The following is a 24073-nucleotide window of genomic DNA, read 5'->3' on the forward strand; positions in this document are numbered from 1 at the left end:
TTTAAGGTGTCAGAAACCACACCGACATTTCTCTAACCCATGGCTAAAACAAAGGTACAAACTTGACTAATGCTAACCTGTAAAGAATCTAGATGCATCTTCTAAAAATATCTGGAAAATACCATTTCTTAAAAGAAAACTCATAGAAAAATCCTAGAGGCCTCTATGCAAGCAACTAGTTTTGCTTTTCTGTTTAGACAAGCTATGGAGTTAGTGAAACACACCATTCACTTTCAGACAATTTAACTTGCATAGAAGGCAAAATAGCCACTAGAAAAGAACAAAAGCAGATTGTTCTGGCATCTGAATTGCTGAATTCTATGGATATGAACCAAAGCAACATGAATAGAAAAACACAGTTCAGACACCAAGAGCAAAAGTGGATCTTCTGAACATGTTCCTCTGCAGTTGAAGGGAAATTAAAGCCTACTAGTATCTCAGGGACAGTATGGTGTAATAGTTTAATTACAACTCTGGAAACCTGAATCCAAATCTCTGCTTAGCCATTGAAACCCATTGGGTGACCATCATGTGGCTAGGATTCCAGGCTTTCATTTTTAAAATAAGTCTCTAGCCTTTGCAGGAGCTGAGAAAAAGGGCAAATGTGGAGGCACTCTTCTGTAAAATTATTCTGCTGGTAACAAGTCCACCTCTGCATTTCAGGTGCAGGTGTGTAGGAAAGGAGAGTCAGATGCAGGTGTTGGAATTCAAGAAACAAGGGAATGGATGAATTGCGGGGGCATGAGATGGAGCAAGGGAGAGAAAATGAGTGGTGGAAGACGCAGAGTTCAAGGTGCAAGGGGAGCACATTGGGAGGGCACAAGGGAAGGCAGGGGAAAAAGTAGAAGGAAAAGAATGTATATGAAGTGGGAAGGAGAGAGAGGGAGCACAAAGGAAGAGAAAGTGAGCCATGAGGATTGAGGTATGTAAGAAGCGGGGGGGGGGGGCACTGTAATGATGTGAGGGAGTAGAAAGGAAGGAAATAATGTGTTATGTGAGCAGCTAAATTACAAGAAATGAGGTGCCAAGTGGTTTATTCAGGGACAGCAGAAGCTCAGCATGGCATGATAAATTCCCATGACCAAGCATAGATTTGAACTTGGGTATCTTCCATGTATGGGTTCTGCATCTATGAATCAAACAACTACCACTAATAAATATATATATATATAAAATCCCAAAAGCAAACCTTAATTTATGCTGATTCATAGATGCACCCCGTTGTAAACAACACACAGTCTCCTATTTCATAGATCCTCAGGATACCTCCAGCACTTGTCTGACTTGTTTGTAATGTTACTACTCCTATGTGTGTAATCGAACTTGAGCTCCCATGGATTTTGATATTCAGGGATGTTCCCAGAACCAAAGATCAGTTGATACCAAAGGATTCAAAAGATAAGCACTAGCTAGACATCACTCCAACATCTGACATGGTCTCTTACATAGCTCCATTTGAATTTGTGTAGAGCCAGGTGTTACTGTTAGTGAATCTAAGAAAATACATTCTTTGAATTGGCATATATTACAAAGTATTATCCCTAGTATGAGGCTCCAGCATCCAATTTATGCTCATTCACAGACAGCCTTGAGGGCTGCTTTCTTGCATACCTACTTGACTGTGAGCAATTTTTAATTTTTATTTTTACTTATTATGCCTTCCTCCGTCTGTACATGCACTGACCTGGCACATAAATAAAGGTGAGCCAGTCAGCTCCAGGGCAGCGTACCTAACAGTATCAGGAAGGAGAAACAGCAAGTCGGTTCTCAAATTCTCTCTTCTCCCTTACTCCTTGCAAAAAGAACTTTCTGAAGTAAATATATTGCAAGTTATAGATCTGGAGGCTTTGGTTATAAAATATCCTTTTTCTAGTATACATTAAATAGGTATGAAAGATGCATTTTTTTTCCTTTCCGTGTGGCTATATTAGTGTCAGCAACATGCATGGCAAGGTCATACATCTTTTTAAAAATAAATTATTTATTGAGGTAAATCAGGCAATTACTGATGGTTCAGTGGCTCCTTGAAGTAGTTCAGAATGATATAATTCTGCTAAAACACAATGACTTGTTTGTAGTTTTCCAAATCTTGCTGGGCAATTATTTGGATTCAAAACGCCAAAGTATGTTGCCTGAAATCTGACAAACCTTGTTCTTCCTGCATATATCTTACCTCTACCACTCAGTTCCTTATCAAGATTTCCAACTCATTTTGCATCCTGTCAGACCAAAAGGCACAAAGTGAATCATACAACATGCAAATATTCAGAGAAACTTTATTGGAGATATGATTACTCTAATGCTACTTTCCATTTTATCATCTTTAATTTATTTATTGAAACTGAACATGCTTGCCCTTTGGACAGAGCATTTTTAAAGAATACATTTCCCTGATCCAGGAATATTAATCTGGCTTCTTTGAATCATAGAATCATAGAATAGTAGAGTTGGAAGAGACCTCATGGGCCATCCAGTCCAACCCCCTGCCAAGAAGCAGGAAATCGCATTCAAAGCACCCCCGACAGATGGCCATCCAGCCTCTGCTTAAAAGCCTCCAAGGAAGGAGCCTCCACCACAGCCCGGGGGAGAGAGTTCCACTGTCAAACAGCCCTCACAGTGAGGAAGTTCTTCCTGATGTTCAGGTGGAATCTCCTTTCCTGTAGTTTGAAGCCATTGTTTGATAACAACATTGCCCTTACAACAGATTATATTTGGACTATTTTATGGACAACTGTCCTACAGTAGGCACATCACACATTAATCGACATTCATATTGTGGAGAAAAAAGGAATAATTCACCTAATCACAAATATGTTTATGAAACCAGATGCTCTGTGTGTGTGTGTGTGTGAGAGAGAGAGAGAGAGAGAGAGAGAGAGAGAGGGAGAGAGGGAGAGAGAGGGAGAGAGAGAAGAGAACCAAGAGTAGTTTCCTTCTGAATCATCCCACATACCTGGGAAGGTAAGCCTACTGAGGCCTTATCATAGCTTAATTTGTGATCCAACTAAAGGTCACATGTGATCTGTTGTTGTTTCAAGTGAGGCTAACCTTGTTTCTGCCGCCTCCCTAGACATACCAGGTTGCTCATTCAGGTTTTTCTGACTTGAGGGAGATGTTTCATACGAAACCATTTAGTTGATTTACATGGGGAGTGACTTCAACAGAGGTAATGATTGATGGTGATATATCTATGGTGATAATCACTCCACAATGTGCTGTGTGACATTACAACATTGTTCATTTTAATGCACAGACATGGCTAATACTAGAACTTATCTACTGATAGCAAAGAGAGACGAGGGTTTGTTTTCTTTCCTGTCTGTAGTTGCTTGCTTCTAAATGTGACAAGAGAATTTTGGCAGTGTCTATCATTGGTAACATTTATATTTGGTTGTATAAATATGTCAGTGATGGTAAACTTATTTAGCTTATACAGCTGGATTTTCCCCTACTTGTGACTTGGAAACTCCAGCAATAACATACATATAAAAGTCTTTGGTGGAGGCATCTGGCTATGAATTCATTTACTAAATTTTTATATTTGTTTTGATAAGGCCAAGTGGCTGATCAATACAATTGTTTCGCATGTCTATATAAGGCTTACACTGTGTAAATAATATAAAGGTAAAGGGTTTCCCCTGATATTAAGTCTAGTTGTATTTGACTCTGGGGGTTGGTGCTTATCTCCATTTCTAAGCTGAAGAGTTGGTGTTGTCAATTGACACCTCTTAGGTCATGTGGCCGGCATGACTGCATGAAGCGCCATTACCTTCCCGCCGGAGTGGTATCTACTGACCTACTCACATTTACATGTTTTTGAACTGCTAGGTTGGCAGAAGCTGGGGCTAACAGCGGGCACTAATTCCGCTCCTTGGATTTGAACTGCCAACCTTTTGGTCAGCAAGTTCAGCAGCTCAGTGGTTTAACCCGCTGTGCTGTCTAGGGCCTCTATAAATAGTATACCTCAGCTCTATTTGATGTGAAATTCTAACACATCAACACCTTTGAGCATGAAACTCTTTCTAAATTCTACAATGATTATTTGCAAAGCCCAAACTTTCTTTGTTTTGTCTTGAATTGCCTCTGGGGGAAAAAATGAAACAAAAAGAAGAGAGCTTATTTGATTAGGTCTTTAAGGTGTCCTGAAATCCCTAAACTGGTTTTTCTGACAATGTCAAGTAATCAGATTTTATAACTATTGCTGGTTTTGGTAGGATGAACAAATCCCGCCCGCTGACCATTTGGAAGATTATACTGTTGTTTGGGGATTTATTATAATCCAAATAATAATCAGCCTGAACTTTAGCAGCTGAAAAACTGGCAGTAGGGATGGGTGGAAACAGCAAAGAATTAGAACAGCCCAAAGCTGCAATATCCAAAGTAAATACTGTGAAGCATTGTAAAAATAAATACTGTGTCACCTGAAAACATGTCATAGCCCAGAAAAACCTGCAAAAGCTCTTATTTGCTAAGCATTTTCCATTAATCATCTGTTTACAAAACATTTTCCATTTAGATGTAAAAATTTCCAGAGAGAGCCTTTTGCTCAAAGGTTTTCATTATGATGCACTCAGATATCCTGTTCAAATTAAAATTACTTGCTAGCAAATAGAAGCTAATATAAGACTTAAATAATGTATTGCCCAGAATGGACCAAATATAAAGCCAATGCAAACTGAATTTTGCATACTAAAGTTAACTAGCTTTTCAGTGATGGGGGAATTGTAGTTTGGTAAAGCACCACCTCTTTGGCAAAGAAGGCTAAAGGCCTTGTAAAACTACAGCTCCCATGATTCCATAGCATTGAATCATAGCAGTTAAAGTGGTGTCAAACTGCACTCATTCTACAGTATAGTTGATGCACCCATATTCAGACAAGGTTTGCTGCTTCCCTCCTATCAAAGTATAGCCTACAACACCTGGTATCCATTAGTAATCTCCCATCCAGGTACTAATAGGGCTGACCTGCTTAGTTTCCAAAATCAGATGGGATCTGGTCCCTTTATGTCAGGGTTTAAATAAATTCATTTTCATTGAGGGCCATATCCACATTATGGTTGCCTTCAAAGGGCTATTGAATCCATGGATGGAGAATCCATGTATACAGAGAATCAACTATAATGTTCTTACATGGTGGTGGATGCTCTCTAGTTTTTACCCCATTTGGGTCCCCAGATGTTGTTCGACAACTTCCATTATTCTTGATTATCCGCCATGCGGATTGGGTATACCCAACAGCCCTTGTGGCTCTGAGAATGGGGAAAGGTTAAATCACATTTTAAAGTCATACATTATATCTGCAAGCCTTGAACCTAAATTTAAACCCCACTATCCTGATTAAACAGAACAAACTATAGCCTTCCAGATGTTACAGTATGAAACTTCCCATCCGCTCTAGTTATGATGTTTAATAATGGGGAATACAGGAGTTGTACTCTAGCATCTGGAAGTCCACATAAAATGACATTATGTGCTGTGTTTGGCCTGTGGGCCTTGAGTTTTACACATGTGCTTTAGGGTATACGTAATAATAATAGTAATAATGATAATAATATATTTCTTACCCACCTCTACTTGTGGCTTGAGGCGGTTTACAACATAGGTCAAAAAACACAATTATCTTAAACATTCTATAAAATACACATATTGAAATGCATTTTTATAAAATACATATTGTAATACACAGAACAAAGATTAAAAACACAAGACGAGAGTTCAAAACCTACAATTAAAACTGATTTAGGACTCAATAACATACTTTTAAGTCCCACTAATTTAAGTTAAACAGTGAAACGGCCATTTATATTAGATAAAAAGTGCATAATTTTAGCTGGGTTGCACTGGTGTTTACAGAAAAAAAACAACAGTGAGACATACAGGGCATGTGCATAAAATAAAGCAAATAATCAAGACATATGCACAGGATTGCTAGTTTAGTAAAACAGTGGCATACTTTACCTACAGGAAGAAGTTGCTCATTCCTAGACATCTTTATGGTTGCAATCTCTAGTATACACATTTAGACAGGTTGTGTTGAGATCTGAAGTATATATGAATTTATAATCACTTTTTTTCAAACCAAAAGCTCTTCACATCTCTATGAATGTTCTTGATAATATCACACCCAGATCAACAGGTAGTTATTAACCAGACTAAGGATTCTCAATCCATATAAGACCTGGCTTGCATGGGCACGTTTACTTGCATTGATCATAGGCTTGAGGATTAGCACAGCTTTTAAGTTTCATTGTTCAGTGCTGTTATATGGCTGGATCTGTGAGCAGAAGACTGAACTTGGATTTAAGTTTTTTCAGACTCAGACATTAACTTATGATCGCCTTAGGGTTGCCATAAATTGGAAATATAGGAACAAGCATCTTGAGCTAACTCTCCGTCTATGTAAGACAATTTCTTATTTGAATTGAATTTTAAGATCATGTCAGGGGTTGCTGCTGTCATCATTATTATCATTATTTATGATGCTGCTGATGCTGTTTATTTTTTATTGTATATTACGTTTTTGCTTTTTATATGTTGTTTGCCCCTTTGAATCCCAACCTGGGAGAAAAGCGGGATAGAAGTAAATATTATTCTTGAGTTGCTGTGAGTTTTCCGGGCTGTATGGCCATGTTCCAGAAGCATTCTCTCCTGGCATTTCGCCTACATCTATGGCAGGCATCCTTAGAGGTTATGAGATATATTGGAAACTATGCAAGGGAGGTTTATATATCTCTGGAATAATGTCCAGTGTGGGAAAAAGAACTCTTATTTGCTTGAGGCAAGTGTGAAAGTTACCATTGGCTACCTTGATTAGCACTGAATGGCCTTACAGCTTCAAAGCCTGGCTGCATCCTGCCTGGGGGAATCCTTTGTTGGGAGGTTTTAGCTGTCCCTGATTGTTTCCTGTCTGGAACTCTTCTGTTTTCAGAGTGTTGTTCTTTATGTACTGTCCTGATTTTAGAGTTTTTTTAAATACTGGTAGCCAGATTTTGTTTATTTTCATTTTTTCCTCCTTTCTGTTGAAATTGTCCACATGCTTGTGGATTTCAATTGCTTCTCATTCTGACATGGTGGTTGTTAGAGTGGTCCAGCATTTCTGTGTTCTCAAATAAAATGTTTGTCCAGGTTGGTTCATCAAGTGCTCTGCTATGGCTGACTTCTCTGGCTGAATTAGTCTGCAGTGCCTTTCATGTTCTTTGATTCGTGTTTGGACAATGCTGTGTTTGCTGGTACCTATGTAGACTTGTCCGCAGCTGCATGGTATACGGTAGACTCCTGCGGAGGTGAGAGGATCCCTCTTGTCCTTTGCTGAAAGTAGCATTTGTTGGATTTTCTTAGTGGGTTTGTAGATAGTTTGTAGGTTGTGTTTCTATATCAGCTTCCCTATGCAGTCTGTGGTTCCCATGATGTACGGTAAGAACACTTTTCCTCTGGGTGGATCTTTCTCTTTACTCCCGTGGCTTGTTCTTGGCCTTGGAGCTCTTCTGATGTCTGTGGTGGACTCTCCATTGGCCTGTAGAGCCCAGTTTAGGTGGTTCAGTTCCCCTTGGAGAAGGTGGGGTTGGCAGATGCTTTTTTGCATGGTCTGCCATGTTGTAGATCGTAGATGTTAAATGGAAGCTCTTACATGTGCCTGAGAACCCAAAGTCACCCTGCAGGGTAAAAATGCACCACGCAGAATTTAGAACAAATACAACAGAGCAATAGTATTTACAATAGTCCCTCTGATTGCTTACAGTGACCAGTAGTCATAAACAGTCCTTTTAAAGTCCATGAGTCTGCTTCAGTGCCTCAGAAATATCAAGGCCTCAGAGAGTAGGCAGTCATCTTGTTTCCAGGCTGTATCTCAGTCAGATTACACACACACTCTCTGAGGTAAACCTGCTTAAACCGGTTCTCCAGAAATATGACATAAAAGGTATCCAAACAAATTCCTAGCCCTTTGCAGGTTCAGCCAATCAGCTTCCTATACGTAGTTTTCCAGTAAACACATACATCACTGTGTCTTTACAAACCATAGCATGCCAGGGCTTTGAAGCTGCAAGGCCATTAAATGCTAATCAAACTGGCCAATTGCAACATTTGCACTTGCTTCAAACAGACAGTTCTTTCTCCCACCCTGGACTTTCCACAGATATATAAACCCCACTTGCCTAGTTTCCAACAGACCTCAAAACCTCTGAGGATGCCTGCCATAGATGTGGGCAAAACATCAGGAGAGAATGCTTTTGGAACATGGCCATACAGCCCGGAAAACTCACAGAAATCCAGTGATTCTGGCCATGAAAGCCTTCAAAAACACATATATGTGTTCCACTTAATCATGACTCAAGGGTATTAATTGGGACTAACATCGTCATTTAGTGCCTATATCTGAAAAGGCCTGAGATTCTCCATTTTGTTTTTGGTTGAGAATTGACAGTTGCCCCGCCCCTTTCAAAAATCAGTGGGAGTGGGGGGCAAAGCTCTTTTCTGATTGGTCAGCGCCCTCACCTTCTCTCTGTAAACACAGAGTTCTTTGAACCGCACTGTCCAATCAGCGTTCGCGGCTCGCTAGCCAATCCGCGCGCAGACATTTTGGGCGGACTTTTCAAAACCAGCTTTTTTCCCCTCCTTCCGCTTCCCTCGTCCCTTTAAAGGAGTGATTTGACCGCGGTGTCCTTCCGCCTCTTTCCCTTTCCTGCTAGAAAGGGGAGAAATCCAGACCGCGGATGGATACATATTGTCTATTTTACATAAGGACTTTTAGCCATCACTCTTTAGTCGATTCGAAGTATTCCGCCCGAGATGGGGGTGGATTATTTTAGTCGTATCACCCAGAGGTGAAACCTTCCGCTCAAAAATAAAACAAATAGGAGGGAGGAGGAGAGAGGAAAGAAACAAAACAAAGGCCGTTGGTCATGTGACAGAAGGGGCGTGGCTCGCCGAAACAAGGCAAAGGTGGTTGGTCCGCTCGCCGAAGGGGGCGGGGCTCAGCGCTCCTTAACTCTCCCCTCTCCGCCCCGGCGCCATTTTGATGTTGCTCTGAGGCGGATTCGGGGGTCGGGTCGTCGCCCCGGCGGAGGGGAAACGGGCGACGGAGGAGAAGGAGGAGGCCATGGCGCGGCTGCTGCTGCTGCTCGGGCGCTGAAGCGGCGGGGAAGGCCGGGGTTGGGAGGGCGAGGGGGCGGCTGAAGCAGGAGCCGTCGCTGCCGCTTCTGTCATTCTCCGGCCCGGCCGCCCTCCTTGGCTCCTCTCGCCCAGACCCTGGCCTACCTCCGCCTCTCCTCCGCCCGGGAAGAGCAAGGCAGCGCCTCGCTCTTGAGGAGAGGTCAGTCCCGGTTGGGGAAGGGCAGGGGCGGGGAAACTGCTGCTGCTTCTGTTGTTATAAAGAGAAGAGAAAAGGGAGGGGCGGGGAGCTGCTATTATTGTTATTATTCGGTTTTCCCCTGACGTTAAGTCCAGTCGTGACCGACAGCTCATCTCCATTTCTAAGCCGAAGAGCCGGCGTTGTCCGTAGACACCTCCAAGGTCATGTGGCCGGCATGACTGCATGGAGCGCCCTTACCTTCCCGCCGAAGCGGTACCTATTGATCTACTCACATTGGCGTGTTTTCGAACTGCTAGGTTGGCAAGAGCTGGGGCTAACAGCGGGCGCTCATTCCGCACCCTGGATTTGAACCTGGGACCTTTCGGTCTGCAAGTTCAGCAGCTCAGCGCTTTAACACACTGCGCCACCACCAGGGGCCCCATAATTATTATTATAGGGGAGGGTAAACTGCTATTATTGAGAACACATGGGGAGGGGCGGATAAACTGCTATTGTTATTATTGAGAAGTGATGGGGAGGGTAAACAGTTATTATTATAATTGAGAACGGGAGGGGAGGGTAAACAGCTATTATTGAAAACGAGGGTTAATATTATTGAGAACAGAAGGGGAGGGGAGGGCAAACTGCTATTACAGTAGAGTCTCACTTATCCAACATAAACGGGCCAGCAGAAGCTTGGATAAGCGAATATCTTGGATAATGAGGGATTAAGGAAAAGCCTATTAAACATCATTTAGGTTATGATTTTACAAATTAAGCATCAAAACATGTTATACAACAAATTTGACAGAAAAAGTAGTTCAATATGCAGTAATGCTACGTAGTAATTACTGTATTTACGAATTTAGCACCAAAATATCACGATGTATTGAAAACATTGACTACAAAAATGCGTTGGATAATCCAGAATGCTGGATAAGTGAGTGTTGGATAAGTGAGACTACTGTATTGAAAACGAGAGGGTGGGGTATACTGCTGTTAATGAAAACAAAAGAGATGGGGAGAGTACACTGCTATTATTGAGAACACAAGGAGGGTGGGGTAAACTGCTATTGTTATTATTGCGAACAGAAGGGGAGGGTCGGGTAAACTGCTGTTAAGAACACAAGGGTCGTGTAAACTATTAAAAAAAGGATAACTTGCTCTTATTATTATTGAGAACACAAGGGGAGAGTAAGGTAAATTATTATTGAAAACAAGGGTAAACTTATTATTGAGAACACAAGGGGGCGATTGGGTAATTTGTTATGAGAACTATTGAGAACAGGAGAGGGTCTGGTAAAGTGTTATTATTAATAACAGAAGAGGGTAGTTGACTAGACTGTTATTCTTATTAAGAATAGAGGCATGAGGGTTGGTTATGCAGATTATTATACTACTTTTATACTACAGCACTTTATCTACCTCATTAGGTTTTAATTATGCACTCCTCGTACCACTGCCCAGCCTTCTACTATTTTAACGGTGGTACTGTTTTTACTTGGCGGTTTTATTTGTCATTATATTATTGTTTAAAATGGTGGTTTAATTTGTGTTAAATGTCAATGATGTTCTTTTTATTGTGAATTGTATTTTATCTTGTTTGATGTGGAAATTTGAGCTTGGCCCCATGTTAGCCTCCAGGAGTCCCTGTGGGAAGATGGAGGCAGGGTACAAAATTAAAGTTGTTATTGTTATATTATTATTATTATTATTATTATTATTATTATTATTAAAAGAAGAGAATGTAGGGTTGCCTAAACTGCCATTATTATTATTATTAGCAGTAGTAGTAGTTTTAGAAGAAAATAAGGGAAAATGGGCAGGTAAGCTATTGGAATTGTTAGGGATAGATGAAGGAGAGGGAAAGTAATGGAAGAAGGATATGCTATTTTTGGGGAGAGGGATGGGCAGGTAAGCTGTTTTATTGAGAGAAGGAGAAAGAGGGGAAGTAAGCTTCTATTTGTTATATTACTATTATTGAGAAAAGAAGGGGAGAGAAAGAAAAGGATGTGTATGCTATTTGTTATATAATTATTTATTGGCGTGTGAAGAGAAAACAAGGGGTAGAAAAGGAGGTTGAATAATGTTATTTCTGTTGCTGCAAATCCTTCTTCTGCCTTTTCCCTAAACTGGAACTCAGCAGCTTACAGTACTTACAAAAATACTTTGTGAGCATCTACACTGTAGAATGAGTGCAGTTTGATACCACTTTATCTGGCCACTATTCAGTGCTGTGAAAATCATTTTTATGTAGTTTCTCTGACAGAGGGCTGGTGTCTCATGTAACTACAACTCCCAGAATCCCATATTATTAAAGAGGAGTCAGACTATAGTAATCGTATAATATTGATATACGGATATTAATAACCTATTAAAGTTTTAAGGATGGTTAACTAATCAGAAAATTTAAACTAGCTTTAAACATACATCATTTAAAAAAACCAGCTACACCACCAAACCAACTGGTAATATCCACTGCATTGTGTAAGATGGGTCTTATGTAATTATACACTTGAGTATCCCTTGTCTGAAATTCTTAGGATCAGAAGTGATTTGGATTCTCCTCGCCTCCCCAAATATTTTGGAATATCAGAATTTGAATATACATATATGATCTTGGCAATAAGATCTAAGTGTCTTTTTTTATTTTGGAAGGGAAGTGACAGCAATTGTGGAAATCACAATGATTTCCAGGCACCCCCCCCCCCCCCCCGGTGCCTTTGTCTCTGTCAAAGGCTTGTTCTTGGAAATTTGGAAACAAAAGACAAGCCAAGATTTCTCCATGTATTACTGCATGCAGACTGTTCTTCCAAAATGTGTAAACCCCTAACAGAATTGAAGAAACTGATAGCAGGAAAGAGAAACTTTTAGCAAGGTTAGCAACTCTGCTTCAGAGAATTAGAGCAGTACATGGTTGTGCAGGGCGGACAACACTTTATGTCAAATAATCTACATAGCCACTATTAGCAGTTAAAGTGTGTACATTTATGGGACATTCTGTAGGTAAAAAGGGCTAGAAGGGTGGTCATTGTAAAGATGCCAAGCAACCTGCAGCATTTGTGGGGATTGAACCCCTCTAAAGAGCTTGTATAGATAGATGTTTATTTGGAAGAGTATATTCCAGAAAAGGGTCTGGGAGAGCATATAGGATTGCCTTAAGAGAGATAGGGCCAGTTATATTCATTGTTATAATAATTTATTTATGTCCTGCCTTTTCCCCAGCCTGGGATTCAAGACAGTTGGCAGCAGTTAAAATCCACAAAATGCAAAAGTTTAAAAGTGATGAATTATGAATAAAAATAGTTAAGCACACAAACAAAAACATGGTGTCACAGAGCCTTTGAAGGGGGCTGTGAGGTTGAGTGAATCAGAGTATATCGTGGTGGGTGTATGTTTGTGAACAAAACCCTTTTGTATCGTTGGGTAGGCATATGTAGATTGTGATCTGGAGTGGTTTGTCCAAACTGATCTAGTTCAGGGGTTAATAAGATTTTGGTTTTCAGAGACGGGTTGGAGAAAAACCCATGTAAGGATGTGAAAATGATCCAAAGTAGTACTGAGGCTGAACAGCTGAGTAGAATATAATGCCTCAGAGAGTGGTGGAATCGCCTCTGGAGGTTTTTAAACAGAGGCTGGGTGGTCATCTGTTGGGAAGGCTTCGATTGTGTGTTCCTGTATGGCAAGGCTTATGGTCTCTTCCATGATTATGTGATTTCATGTAAGCAGAATTGGGGGTTGGATGTTCACTGTGTGGAGAGAAGTAGGTATTCTTCTAGGTAGTGTAGGCTGAAAGTTTGTATGGAGTTTAAGAAGTGATTGGGGCAGAGTTCCACAAGAGCAAGATGTTAGGCAGATCTCCAGCCATCAGAGGGATGTTTTTGACCTTTATGTCATTGTTGTCTATGGAATTATGTTCTTATGGTTAAATGGCACTTATGAAGCCTCTGGTTTCATGTGGTATCATTTTTATCTTTTACAATGTTTGTGCTAAGGACTGAAAGAGGTGAGATGGATCTCAGAACAAAGGATTTATCCTCATTTGTCTCCGTGTACGCCTCTGCTCTTCAAGTGTTTTGTACTTCAAGGCTAAACTAACCACATCCCATTGTTAGATATGAATAATAGAAATTGGAATTGAAACCAGTTTGCATTTACCACACTAATTGTGTGTGTTAAAGTGGGAGGAGAGGAAAGAGATACAGATGTGATCAATAAGGAAGCATAAGCAGGCTATTGTGAAGATCCTGTTTGTTGAGATAATTTAGCCAGGTAGGCGGACTCTGAAATTTGGCAGAATGGGCTATATGTGATGGCTTGCCTTTTTAAAATACCTTATTATTTCAGCAGCCTGAATTGCAAGGCTGCCTTTATTTTTGTGTTTCTTAGTTCCAAGTAAACATACATAATACTGTACCTTTCCTCTGCCAGTGAACCTGTATATGTTCTCCTACTGCCCCCTTCTGTCATTTGGAAGTCACTGCTTCTGGTGCGTACGTGACATTACTCATTTATGTTCCCCATTTCTCCCTCCCACTGCAACAGCCTTTCTGTCAATCAGTTCCTGAAAGGGGAGGGGAATAAATCTCTCCCTTCTTTGCAGTAAAAGAGAAAATTCCTCTTTGTTGAGCCCCTTGCTTTCTTTCCCATGGGATGACTTGTGTTATCTCGACATAGCTGTTCACATGAGTAATTCAGCCAAGTATTTAACTGTAACGCTTCTTATTGCTCCAGGCTAGGAATTTTTGCATTTTGTCATTGGCATTTAAGTGGATGTTGTTATAATACACACCTTTATAGCCTTTAAAATGGCTGTGAACATTATTCTTTTTCCTTCTAAGAATGTCTGTTCTTCTATTCCCCATCCCTTTTCAGATGAAGGATACTGGAGTTGAAGTCCAGATGAGTAGCTGGCTTTTCAAGCAGCTGAAACTCCACTTGGAACAGGAATGGAAGTACCAACCAAGGGAAAAGGGGCTGAGCTTGATTGAGTGTACTGCTGAGGTAAGGAGATGCTTGTCCCTAGGAATTGAAATAAATCAGTGATGTAATTGTACATCTGCCATGGTAACACACTCATGGAGGAAACAGTAAAAACTGATGTATTTCCTTATGTAAACAGCAGTAAATTTAACTGTAGTGTATTGGACATTCAAACTTTTAGATGCAACATGCCTGTTCTTATGCAGGAAATTCACCCTAATAAATCATGTTTTATTTGATTTAGAATAGACTTTATTTTTATTTATTTCCAACAATTCTCACCCAAAGGGACCAGGGTGGCTTACAACAAATGGCAACAAATTCAATGCCTACACATAGTTAAAAATCATAACAGTACATATAATCAATTAAAAACTATTAAATCTATATATATAAAAGGATAAAGTTGCGGGCGCAATGACTATAACAACAAAACTAAACATCCCAGAAATACGAAACTTGGCAACACAATGCAAAAGCCTTGCCTCCCGGTTACAACAACACAACCACACCACAAAACCACAACCCGGACCCACAACACTCACAACAACACATCATGACTATAACAACACAACTAAACGCCCTAGAAATACAAAACTTGGTGACACAATGCAAAAGCCTTCCCTCCCGGTTGTAACAACACAACCACACCACAAAACCACACTGGACCCACAAAACTCACAACAGTGCATCGTGACTATAACAACACAACTAAATGCCCCAGAAATACGAAACTTGGCACACAACTAAACGCCCCAGAAATACAAAATTTGACAAAACAACGCAAAAGCCTTGCCTCCCGGTTGTAACAACACAATCACACCACAAAACCACAATTCGGACCCACAAAACTCACAACAACGCATCGTGACTATAACAACACAACTAAACGCCCCAGATATACAAAATTTGACAACACAATGCAAAAGCCTTGCCTCCCAGTTGTAAGAACACAACCACACCACAAAACCACAATCCGGACCCAGAAAACTCACAACAAAGCATCGTGACTATAACAACACAACTAAACGCCCCAGAAATATGAAACTTGGCAACACAACACAAAAGCCTTCCCTCCCAGTTGTAACAACACAACCACACCACAAAACCACAATCTGGACCCAAAAAACTCACAACAACGCATTGTGACTATAACAACACAACTAAACTGGATGGCCATCTGTCTGAGAAGTTTGGGTGGGTTCTTCCTCCATGACAAAAAGAAAGAAAGGGGTTGGACTGGATGCAAACTACAAATTCCAGCACCCCATGGCATGGAGTCCATGCATTTCAATTAGAGGCCTCTTCCTTCTCCCTTTCCCCGCCATCCAACCCACTGACCCAGTTCCATGGCTCCGCAGGCAGGAAAGGCTGGGACGGATAGAATGAAGGAAGGAGAGAGGGAAGAGAAGCAAAGGAACGCCAAGTATAAGAGCCCTCCCTCTCTGCCCAGAAGGCCAAGAGCAAAAGGGAGAGAAAGACCATTGATCCGGTTATATTTACCCTCCTTTCTGACCAGTGTGTTCTTATCAGAGAGCTCAGGATCGGAGCAGAGAAAGGGAACAGCATAGGAATAAAGGAAACAAGGAGAGCACCCACTCTATCTATCCATCCACGCATCTATCCATCCACTCACCCACTAATAATAAACACCTACACAGGCAAGAATCAGCCATGCACTGAGTCTACAAGGCCATTCAGTGCTCATCCACCTTCCCAATCCCTACATTCACACTTGGCCTCCAAAAAAAACAATTACAATAATAACAATGACAACAACAACAATAACAATCTACACCATCACAGGCAAGAAGCAGCCAGGCACTGAGGTTGAGAGGCCAGTCAGTGTTACACTGGGCCTCCAAAAAACAATACAGTACCATCTAACTTATCCAGCCTTCATGACCACTACAACAACAACAATAATAAACACCTACACAGGCAAAACAAAAAAAAAACTATTGTACCACAATAAGATGTAAACCGCACTCAGCAGAATCAGACATCACGATTAACAACAAACAAAAGACAACAGGGATCTCAAGCAATTATCAATCAACACAAAAATTGAAGAGGGTAACAGACTTCAAATACTACTACTAATGTGAGTATAAAGAAGGGTGGAGGTCACAGCATAAATACAACCTAATGTAGACTGACCAACACCACCAGACTAAGCCACAGCAACGCGTGGCCGGGCACAGCTAGTACAATATAAAATTGAAAACCTATGGTTAGATCCATGCATCCAAGAAACATCATGCTGTAGCCATAAATCAGTCCATGTCGTCTTTGTCATTTATTTATTAAAAGCTTGAGCATATAACAATGTTTTTAGAGCTCTTCTGAAGCCCAGTAGGGTTGGGGCTTGTCAAATATCTCTGGGGAGGGACTTCTCCTTCCTGTTGATCTCCAGATATTTTAGAGTACAGTTGCCATAAACGTTGATCAACCTGTCCAGTTATTATGTTCATTGTAATCCAAAATACCTAGATAGCATTAGATTAGGAAAAGCTATCCCAAAGTGAGTGCCCTCATATCTTTGTAGTTGTTTATTTCATGCACTTTTAATGTTCTATGCAAGCTTGGAAACTGGCCTCATTTACTCAGACCATTTAATGCCATTTCAAACTGGTATTAATGTGGTTTCAGTGTGCAGATTATTACATAGGAAATCCTGGGACCAGATCCGGATGATGATTACACAAACCACAGCTCACTGATGCACATTGGCGGTTTTCTTTTGTGTGCCTTTTTGGAAGTTTGTTGTCTGGTCACTGCAGTTTTAAGTTGGCTTCGAACAGTATTAATTGGTCAGTGTAGATGGAGCCCAAGTTAAACTCTGGTCTACAAATGGCAGTATAAAACCCGGACTGCTTTTGAACTGGAAAACTTTCTTCTCCTTAAAACTGTTTTCAAAGAACATGTTTTGATATCGATTTTTTTGCTGTGACCAAATATTATATTATTGTTGTTGTTATTTATACCCCACTTTATCTCGCTTGCAGGAGACTCAAAGCGGCTTAACATAAAAACATCAGCATCCAATTTAAAATATACAAATATTAAAACAGCATTAAATGTAACTATAATCTTCAAAAATTTAATAGAACCTAATTCTACAGTTAATATAAGGATACTGTTTTTTTCCCCCCAATACAGAATGAAAACACCATATGTCCCAGACTGCGAAATGCAAAAGTGGAAGATCTCTGGAGTCTGACAAACTTCTTTGGATTTGCCACTGAAACATTTGTCCTGGCTGTCAACATTCTAGATAGATTTTTGGCACTTATGAAGGTACCAAGGAATACAATTGTGCACATATTCTGTTGAGTGTTTATTGGAATTTAGTGTTTTTGATACTGATTTGGGGGTTGAATTGTAACTATTATTATTATTAACTGTATTTCTATACCGCTTTTCTCATCCCTGGGGGACTCAAAGCGGTTTACAACATAATAAATTGCAAAATTCAATGCCTTACAAATATATAAAATTATATCACATATCTAAATAAAACACATACAACTGTAGATTAAAACAATTAAAACTATAAAAACATCAAAGACATACGCATAAAACTTGCTTTTACAGCAATTAACCTAGTTCTCTTCCCCCACCACCATCTCCCTCTCCATAGAGTTTCACCCTTTCTTTATATACCCTCCCTGCTCCCCCAGGGAGCAAGATGGTGGAGGCCCTTGATTACTAGATTTGCTGTAATCTTATTGCAGTTGAGACTAGCTTTTTAGTTTAGGGCTTTAGTTTTCAAGCCAACTCACTGAATATACACTGCATCTATGGTAACTCTAAAGTGTGTTCCAGTCTTTATCTTATACATTATAATTTGGCAACTTGCCAGCTTGCTGCCCCATTTCATAATGGTTTTCTCCTTAGGTGAAACCGAAGCATTTGTCCTGCATTGGCGTCTGTTGTTTTCAATTGGCTGCTCAAATGGTTGAAGAGCAATGCAACATTCCCTCCCTCCACGATGTCATCCGAATTAGCCAGTGCAAGTGCACAGCATCTGATCTGAAGCGGATGGAGAAAATAATCTCAGAAAAACTGCACTTTGACTTCAAAGCTACTACTGCCTTAACCTTTTTGCACTTGTACCATACTATAGTACTCTGTCATACCTCAGAAAGGTAAGTCTTGAATAAGTCAAATTTTCTTTTTTCCCATCAGTAGCCGAAGCCTTTTTACTGCATCCAGTCTCATCTTATCTTACATCTTACTGTTGTATGTAGTGGCTCTAGATTAGTGGTTCCCAACCTTTTTTTTTTTTTACTAGGGAACACTTTGACAGGGACCACTCTCCAACATTAGTACCAAAACGGTTATGAATCAATTTTTGGTCAACTTTAGATTCTGTTTGGTTATTTGGGGTGCTGCTTCATAAAATTGTAATGGATAAGACCATATCAGTTTTAGTTTCTGATACAGAGCATATCATCCAGTAGTCGCTGTCTGCTTGCCCACAGAAAACCATATTTAATAATCTAGAGCTGATGTGGTTTATCCAATGCAATGGTCAGCTCTGCGGAAAGGAGCGGAAATAAAATTAATAAAAGTAGACTAAGAAGGTTCACAGACCAGATTTTTTGTTTTCACAGCCCACTGCTGGGCCACGGCCCACAGATTGAGAACCACTGCTCTAGATACTTCGCTCTCTGTATTTTTATTGTTTATTTGTTCATGTTTGCGTTAAGGCCAATTTTCTCATGGCGTGTCTTCCAAAGCAATTCCATTTAACTATGCATGATAAACACAGTTTCATAGTAAGATAAGAAAATGTGTCTGAGATTTGGGAATCGGTTGACGAAATTCAATATTTATACAAGTTTTGTGATACTCAAAGCAGCCAGAATCTCCCTTCTCTGCTTCCTCACCCAACATCCCATTGCTCCACAAAAACAAGTGCAGAATGCAGAGAACGGAATATGGTTTGCCAGTGGATTCATCCTACTTGCAGAACAACCGTGTTGAAGACAACCCAGTAGTCCATTTTAAGAGGAACAGAATAGATGTAATTCTTACAGAATGTTAGGGCCAAGTTGGACTGTTCTGTAATTGAGAACCACTCTTATAGCATTGTTAGTTAACTAAAATACATTGCTTCCCTTGATAGGATTGAAACTTTTTTTTAAATGCCAACACTTGTTTCATTATAGGAAAGAATTGTTGAATCTTGACAAACTGGAAGCACAACTTAAAGCTTGTAACTGCCGACTAGTCTTCTCAAAAGCAAAAGTAAGTATGTGGGGAGGATGGGCTGCTCAGGAGGTGAATGGTTGAATGCTGGAATCCAGTGAGGCATTACTGAGCCTGATGTGTTTCTTTGTACTTTCAGCCATCTGTCTTGGCCCTGTGCCTTCTCTCTCTGGAAGTGCAGACTCTAAAGTCCATTGAGTTGTTTGAGATTGTTCTGTGTATTCAGAAGTATTCAAAGGTAAGGGATTCAGCTATATAAACTTATTTCTCTTAGACCCAGGAATTCTAACAGTTTAATATAAATGATTCTTTATAAAAGAGCTCTTCAAGAAAGACTTTTGCATTTTGGATGCAATTGAAAATGAAAATACCTCAAGTGAAATTACTGGAAAACTTCAACTTGTTTGAGCATTACTTTTAAAATGTGTAAAGTGGAACAAAATACATTTTACTCATTTTGTATTAGCATTTCATGCCCGAGATCTAGGAGGGCTTTATAAAATAGACATTACTGGGTTTAATGGATAAAAGGCTGCCCTAGTATAATGCATCTGCCTCATGATTTTCTTAAAACAGGAGTGAGCTGGCATTTCCTTTGTATATGCTCACTTTTATTAGACTCTTCCTGATTTGTGCTAAGTGACTCTAAGTATTCATTCTTACATAAAGTGCTTCTTGAGCAGTTGTAGAGTTATAGATTTATAGTTTCATGTTCTTTTTCAAGAACAAGATGTATTTGCCTATTGCACGGTGTCATTTGAAAAATATTATACACTGTACTCTACTAAACATACATTAAACAAAGCAATCAGAGATAACCTTTTTAAAATAAAATGGTAGGGACAAGAGAAAGTACTGGAATGAATGTCAGGCCAGCAATAGAAACGGTAACTACAACAGTTGATCCTCTTTTCAATCCGTTACTAATACAAATAAATGAAAAAATAAATAGCATGAGTATGTACAGATAACACATTCCCCCTTGGTTTTAGAATATAAACATTCAAGTATCAAAGGGTCTATCATTCAGGTTGCAATTCTGCTCAATCTTTCATGTACAAAGGTATCACAGAAGTCAGTATATCTGCTTTAAACAAATGTCATTGAGATGTGTGTGCCAGTTGATATTCCTGCACTATCATCTATGTTTTCTTGAAAATGAGTCTAATATTGTGGAGAAGTGTGTGCTGAAGTCACTGTAGATTAGTTTGCAGCTGTTTATACGATTGTGCACTTTCTTGAAATATTAATGTAAGTAAATGCGGTGTTTTTCAGATAAGTGACAGTGACTTACTGTATTGGAGAGAACTGGTCTCGAAATGCTTAGCAGATTATTCTTCTCCTGCCTGCTGCAAACCAGACCATAAAAAATTAGTATGGATTGTTTCAAGACGCACTGCCCAAAATCTTCAAAACAGCTACTATAGTGTTCCTGAGTTGCCCACAATTCCTGAGGTTGGATGCTTTGATGGAAGTGAGAGGTAGGTAGACCCACACAAAGCTTTCTTTAAGCAGCTGGCATTTATTAACTAATAGCAATTCAAGCTACTGACTTTTCTGTTATTGGTGTGGTATCAAAGGCACATTTAACACTTTTTCAAGATAAAATCAATATTCATTTAGTCAATTGTTATGCTTCAAGAATTAAACCAACTACTTGGAAGCCATGTCTTCGAAAGAATCTATTCCCAGCTGCTGCATGTTTTAAATACACATGTGGATACAAAGATCTGTTTCTCACTTACTGCATTCCTGTGTGTCTGTTTTACTCCAGGAGTCATTTGCTTGAAAAACTGCCCTCTGGGAAAGCACATACAGTAGAGTCTCACTTATCCAACATTCACTTATCCAACGTTCTGGATTAACCAATCATTTTGTAGTTTTGTTTTCAAAACATCGTGATATTTTGGTGCTAAATTCGTAAATACAGTAATTACTACATAGCATTACTGCGTATTGAACTACTTTTTGTGTCAAATTTGTTGTAAAACATGTTTTGGTGCTTAATTTGTAAAATCATAACCTAATTTGATGTTTAATAGGTTTTTCCTTAACCCCTCCTTATTATCCAACATACTCAGTTATCCAACGTTCTGCCGGCTCATTTATGTTGGATAAGTGAGACTCTACTGTATTGGAAACAAACATTCATACACCAACATACTTACTTGCATGGAACACATTATGCCTATGGTGACCAGAAAAATAGTTAACCTGAAAGCTGTATGGTATGGGAGACCTATGTATGGCAGTTACTAGTGTAGTTCAACTTGTTATTTTCTTTAATGTGTTAGGGCAGGCATGGGCAAGCTTCAGCCCTCCAGGTGTTTTGGACTTCAACTCCCACAATTCCTAACATCCAATAGGCTGTTAAGAATTGTGGGAGTTGAAGTCCAAAACACCTTCCTTAAACTAAACTATAATTAAACATGTTGCTTTTAATTTTCAATAAATACTAAAATGCTGGTGTGGGGGTAGAAATAAGATGGTTAATAATGTGATGCTGATAAGGTGAAAGAATTAAGATAGTTCATAATCAAGACTAGGACTCAAAGCAACGGGTTCAGATTACAAGAAAGGAGATTCCACTGAACTTTAGGAAGAACTTCCTGACTGTGAGAGCCGACAACTGTGGAACTCTGCCTCGGGATGTGGTGGTTTTGCTTGATTTTTGAAAAATACCTGACATTTCAGAGTTACTTCCATGACTGATGTTTTATATCCCTTCACCTTTTGTAGTGAGGATTCTTGTGAAGATATGAGCTGTGGAGAAGAAAGCCTGAGCAGCTCTCCTCCAAGCGACCTGGAAGGCTCCTTCTTCTTTGACCTCAAACCGAAGTCAAAGTGGCCGGCTCTCTCCTTTGACTCCTAGGTCGGGTTCTTAGTGCATTACAGTACTTCGGCAATACGTATCTGAGCACCCTCTGTACCTTGGCACAAGGTCTCACTGAGTGCTCAAAACATGTACTGCGCTTTCCTCCGTAGTGCGATAAGTCAGATTGTAGCAAAGTAGCATTTAGGGGGCCGTATTCATTGGCAAGCATTAGCGAGTGCATGCTGCCTGCCATCAGGCGATACGATAGCTGGAGTGCTTGATATGCACTTGAATGCTCTGCTGAAACTAAAGGCTGAGGCTTAATGGTGAAGTATTTTGCGGACAGGTTCGGTTGCAAAGAAGTATATGCTTATTTCTTTTCTTTTTTTTCTTGGCTAAAGTACTTTAACCAAAACTTACATTGTGCATTCTTTCCAAGAAAAAGCCTCATTGCTTTAAAACTATTCACTTTCAGGAATTTTATTCAAATTTAATCAGGCATAAGCTTAGATTATTTAGGGAGGAATAAGCTGCTCCTTTAAAATATGTTCCAGGCATGGTTTGTGTTAAAAGATCTAAAGGCCAGCTTTTATATCTTCAAATTAGGAATAAAGTGTATTCAGGAAGTTTAGTGTTAATGTAAAAAAAAGACACATTACTTAAATTAGAACTGTAAAGTTCCACCTTCCCTTTACCTACTAACTCCCGCGGTTCATTTCAATCTTCTTTACATTGTCATAAGTAAATCCATAATCATAATATGTTTGCATGCTTAAGTAAAAGCTGTTAGCAGAAAGGTGGTAAAATGTGAAGTTGATAAAATGGTTGTAATGACACTTAATTGCTTGCCATTTTTTTTCTTTTAAAGGACAGACTATATAGTTGCATTACTTAGTATCTTGAAATATATGCAAAGTGAGCAAAAGAAGAAATTTATAGTCCAATGATGTGAAAGCAAGGTCTTGGTAGAAATGAAGGGGCAACAAAACTTAGGATTCGTAGCATTGTGTAGCCATCTTGAAGTGCAGATGTGAATGGTGGTGATGTGTGGTGTGCTCTGATTTTTTTATAAGCAAAAAAAATGTTTACAAAAATTTGTAAAAAATGTAAATTAAAACCTGTATAAAAAAATTTAAAAACAAAATAAGCTGAAAAATATTGTATTTTTACATTGTGTATGTAATTTTCTTATATGTATGTTGCATGTAGATATTAATTTATTGTATCCTGTGTCCTGTACATGATATACATACTGTACATTGAAGGCTTGCTTTTTTGGTACCATATGCCTGAGTGTCAAGACGTTTTCTGAAAGCTATTTTCTCTCAAAAGATGACTCAGATGATCTCTGCTTCTGTTCAATAAAACCAAATGCTTTTCCTATATCAGTCTGCTGTGATTTTGGCAAAGAGGGCAATGATGCATAGGGCTGAAATATGTTTCATTTTGGAAGCTAAGCATGATCAGTGCTGGTTAATACTTGGATGGGAGATTACCAGGTACTGTGGGCTACATTTTAGAGAAAGACAATGGAAAAATCTTGCCAAGAAAACCTCATGAAATTAATAGAAAACTTGCCTAGAAATACGCTGTGAAATTCATGGGGTCACCCTGACCCAACACACAAGTTAATTTATTGTATCCTTTACATGTTAGGTATATTATACATTTAAGGCTTGCTTTTTTTGCCCTAGTATGGATTATTGTCCTACACTATTTTCCACGTGGACAAGGTTTTTTGGCATTGACTACTGAGAAAAGGGATTGTA

At 39.5% G+C, this 24073-nt stretch overlaps 1 protein-coding gene and 1 long non-coding RNA gene across 3 annotated transcripts; one reads left to right on the forward strand and one right to left on the reverse strand.

Annotated features, from left to right (window-relative positions):
- The first annotated feature begins 895 nt into the window (after positions 1-895).
- On the forward strand, positions 896-23687 carry ccng2 (cyclin G2). Of its 2 annotated transcripts, none has more exons than XM_008112142.3 (8): positions 896-922; positions 14165-14293; positions 17435-17572; positions 18173-18423; positions 19450-19528; positions 19629-19727; positions 20765-20970; positions 22229-23687. In XM_008112142.3, the coding sequence occupies exons 1-8, from the start codon at positions 911-913 to the stop codon at positions 22359-22361; spliced, it is 1047 nt and encodes a 348-aa protein (XP_008110349.2). In that variant the 5' UTR covers positions 896-910; the 3' UTR covers positions 22362-23687. The 2 variants fall into 2 exon arrangements, with proteins under 2 accessions (XP_008110349.2, XP_062837407.1); XM_062981337.1 differs by lacking the exon at positions 896-922 and adding an exon at positions 9034-9310.
- LOC134299205 (uncharacterized) lies at positions 2260-8939 on the reverse strand. Its single transcript, XR_010006372.1, has 2 exons — positions 8494-8939; positions 2260-7652 (listed from the first exon to the last, which is right to left on the reverse strand). It is a non-coding gene; the product is annotated as an uncharacterized LOC134299205 (long non-coding RNA).
- Positions 23688-24073: the final 386 nt, after the last annotated feature.

The sequence above is a fragment of the Anolis carolinensis genome, chromosome 5, assembly GCF_035594765.1.
Source record: "Anolis carolinensis isolate JA03-04 chromosome 5, rAnoCar3.1.pri, whole genome shotgun sequence".
Lineage (NCBI taxonomy): Eukaryota > Metazoa > Chordata > Lepidosauria > Squamata > Dactyloidae > Anolis > Anolis carolinensis.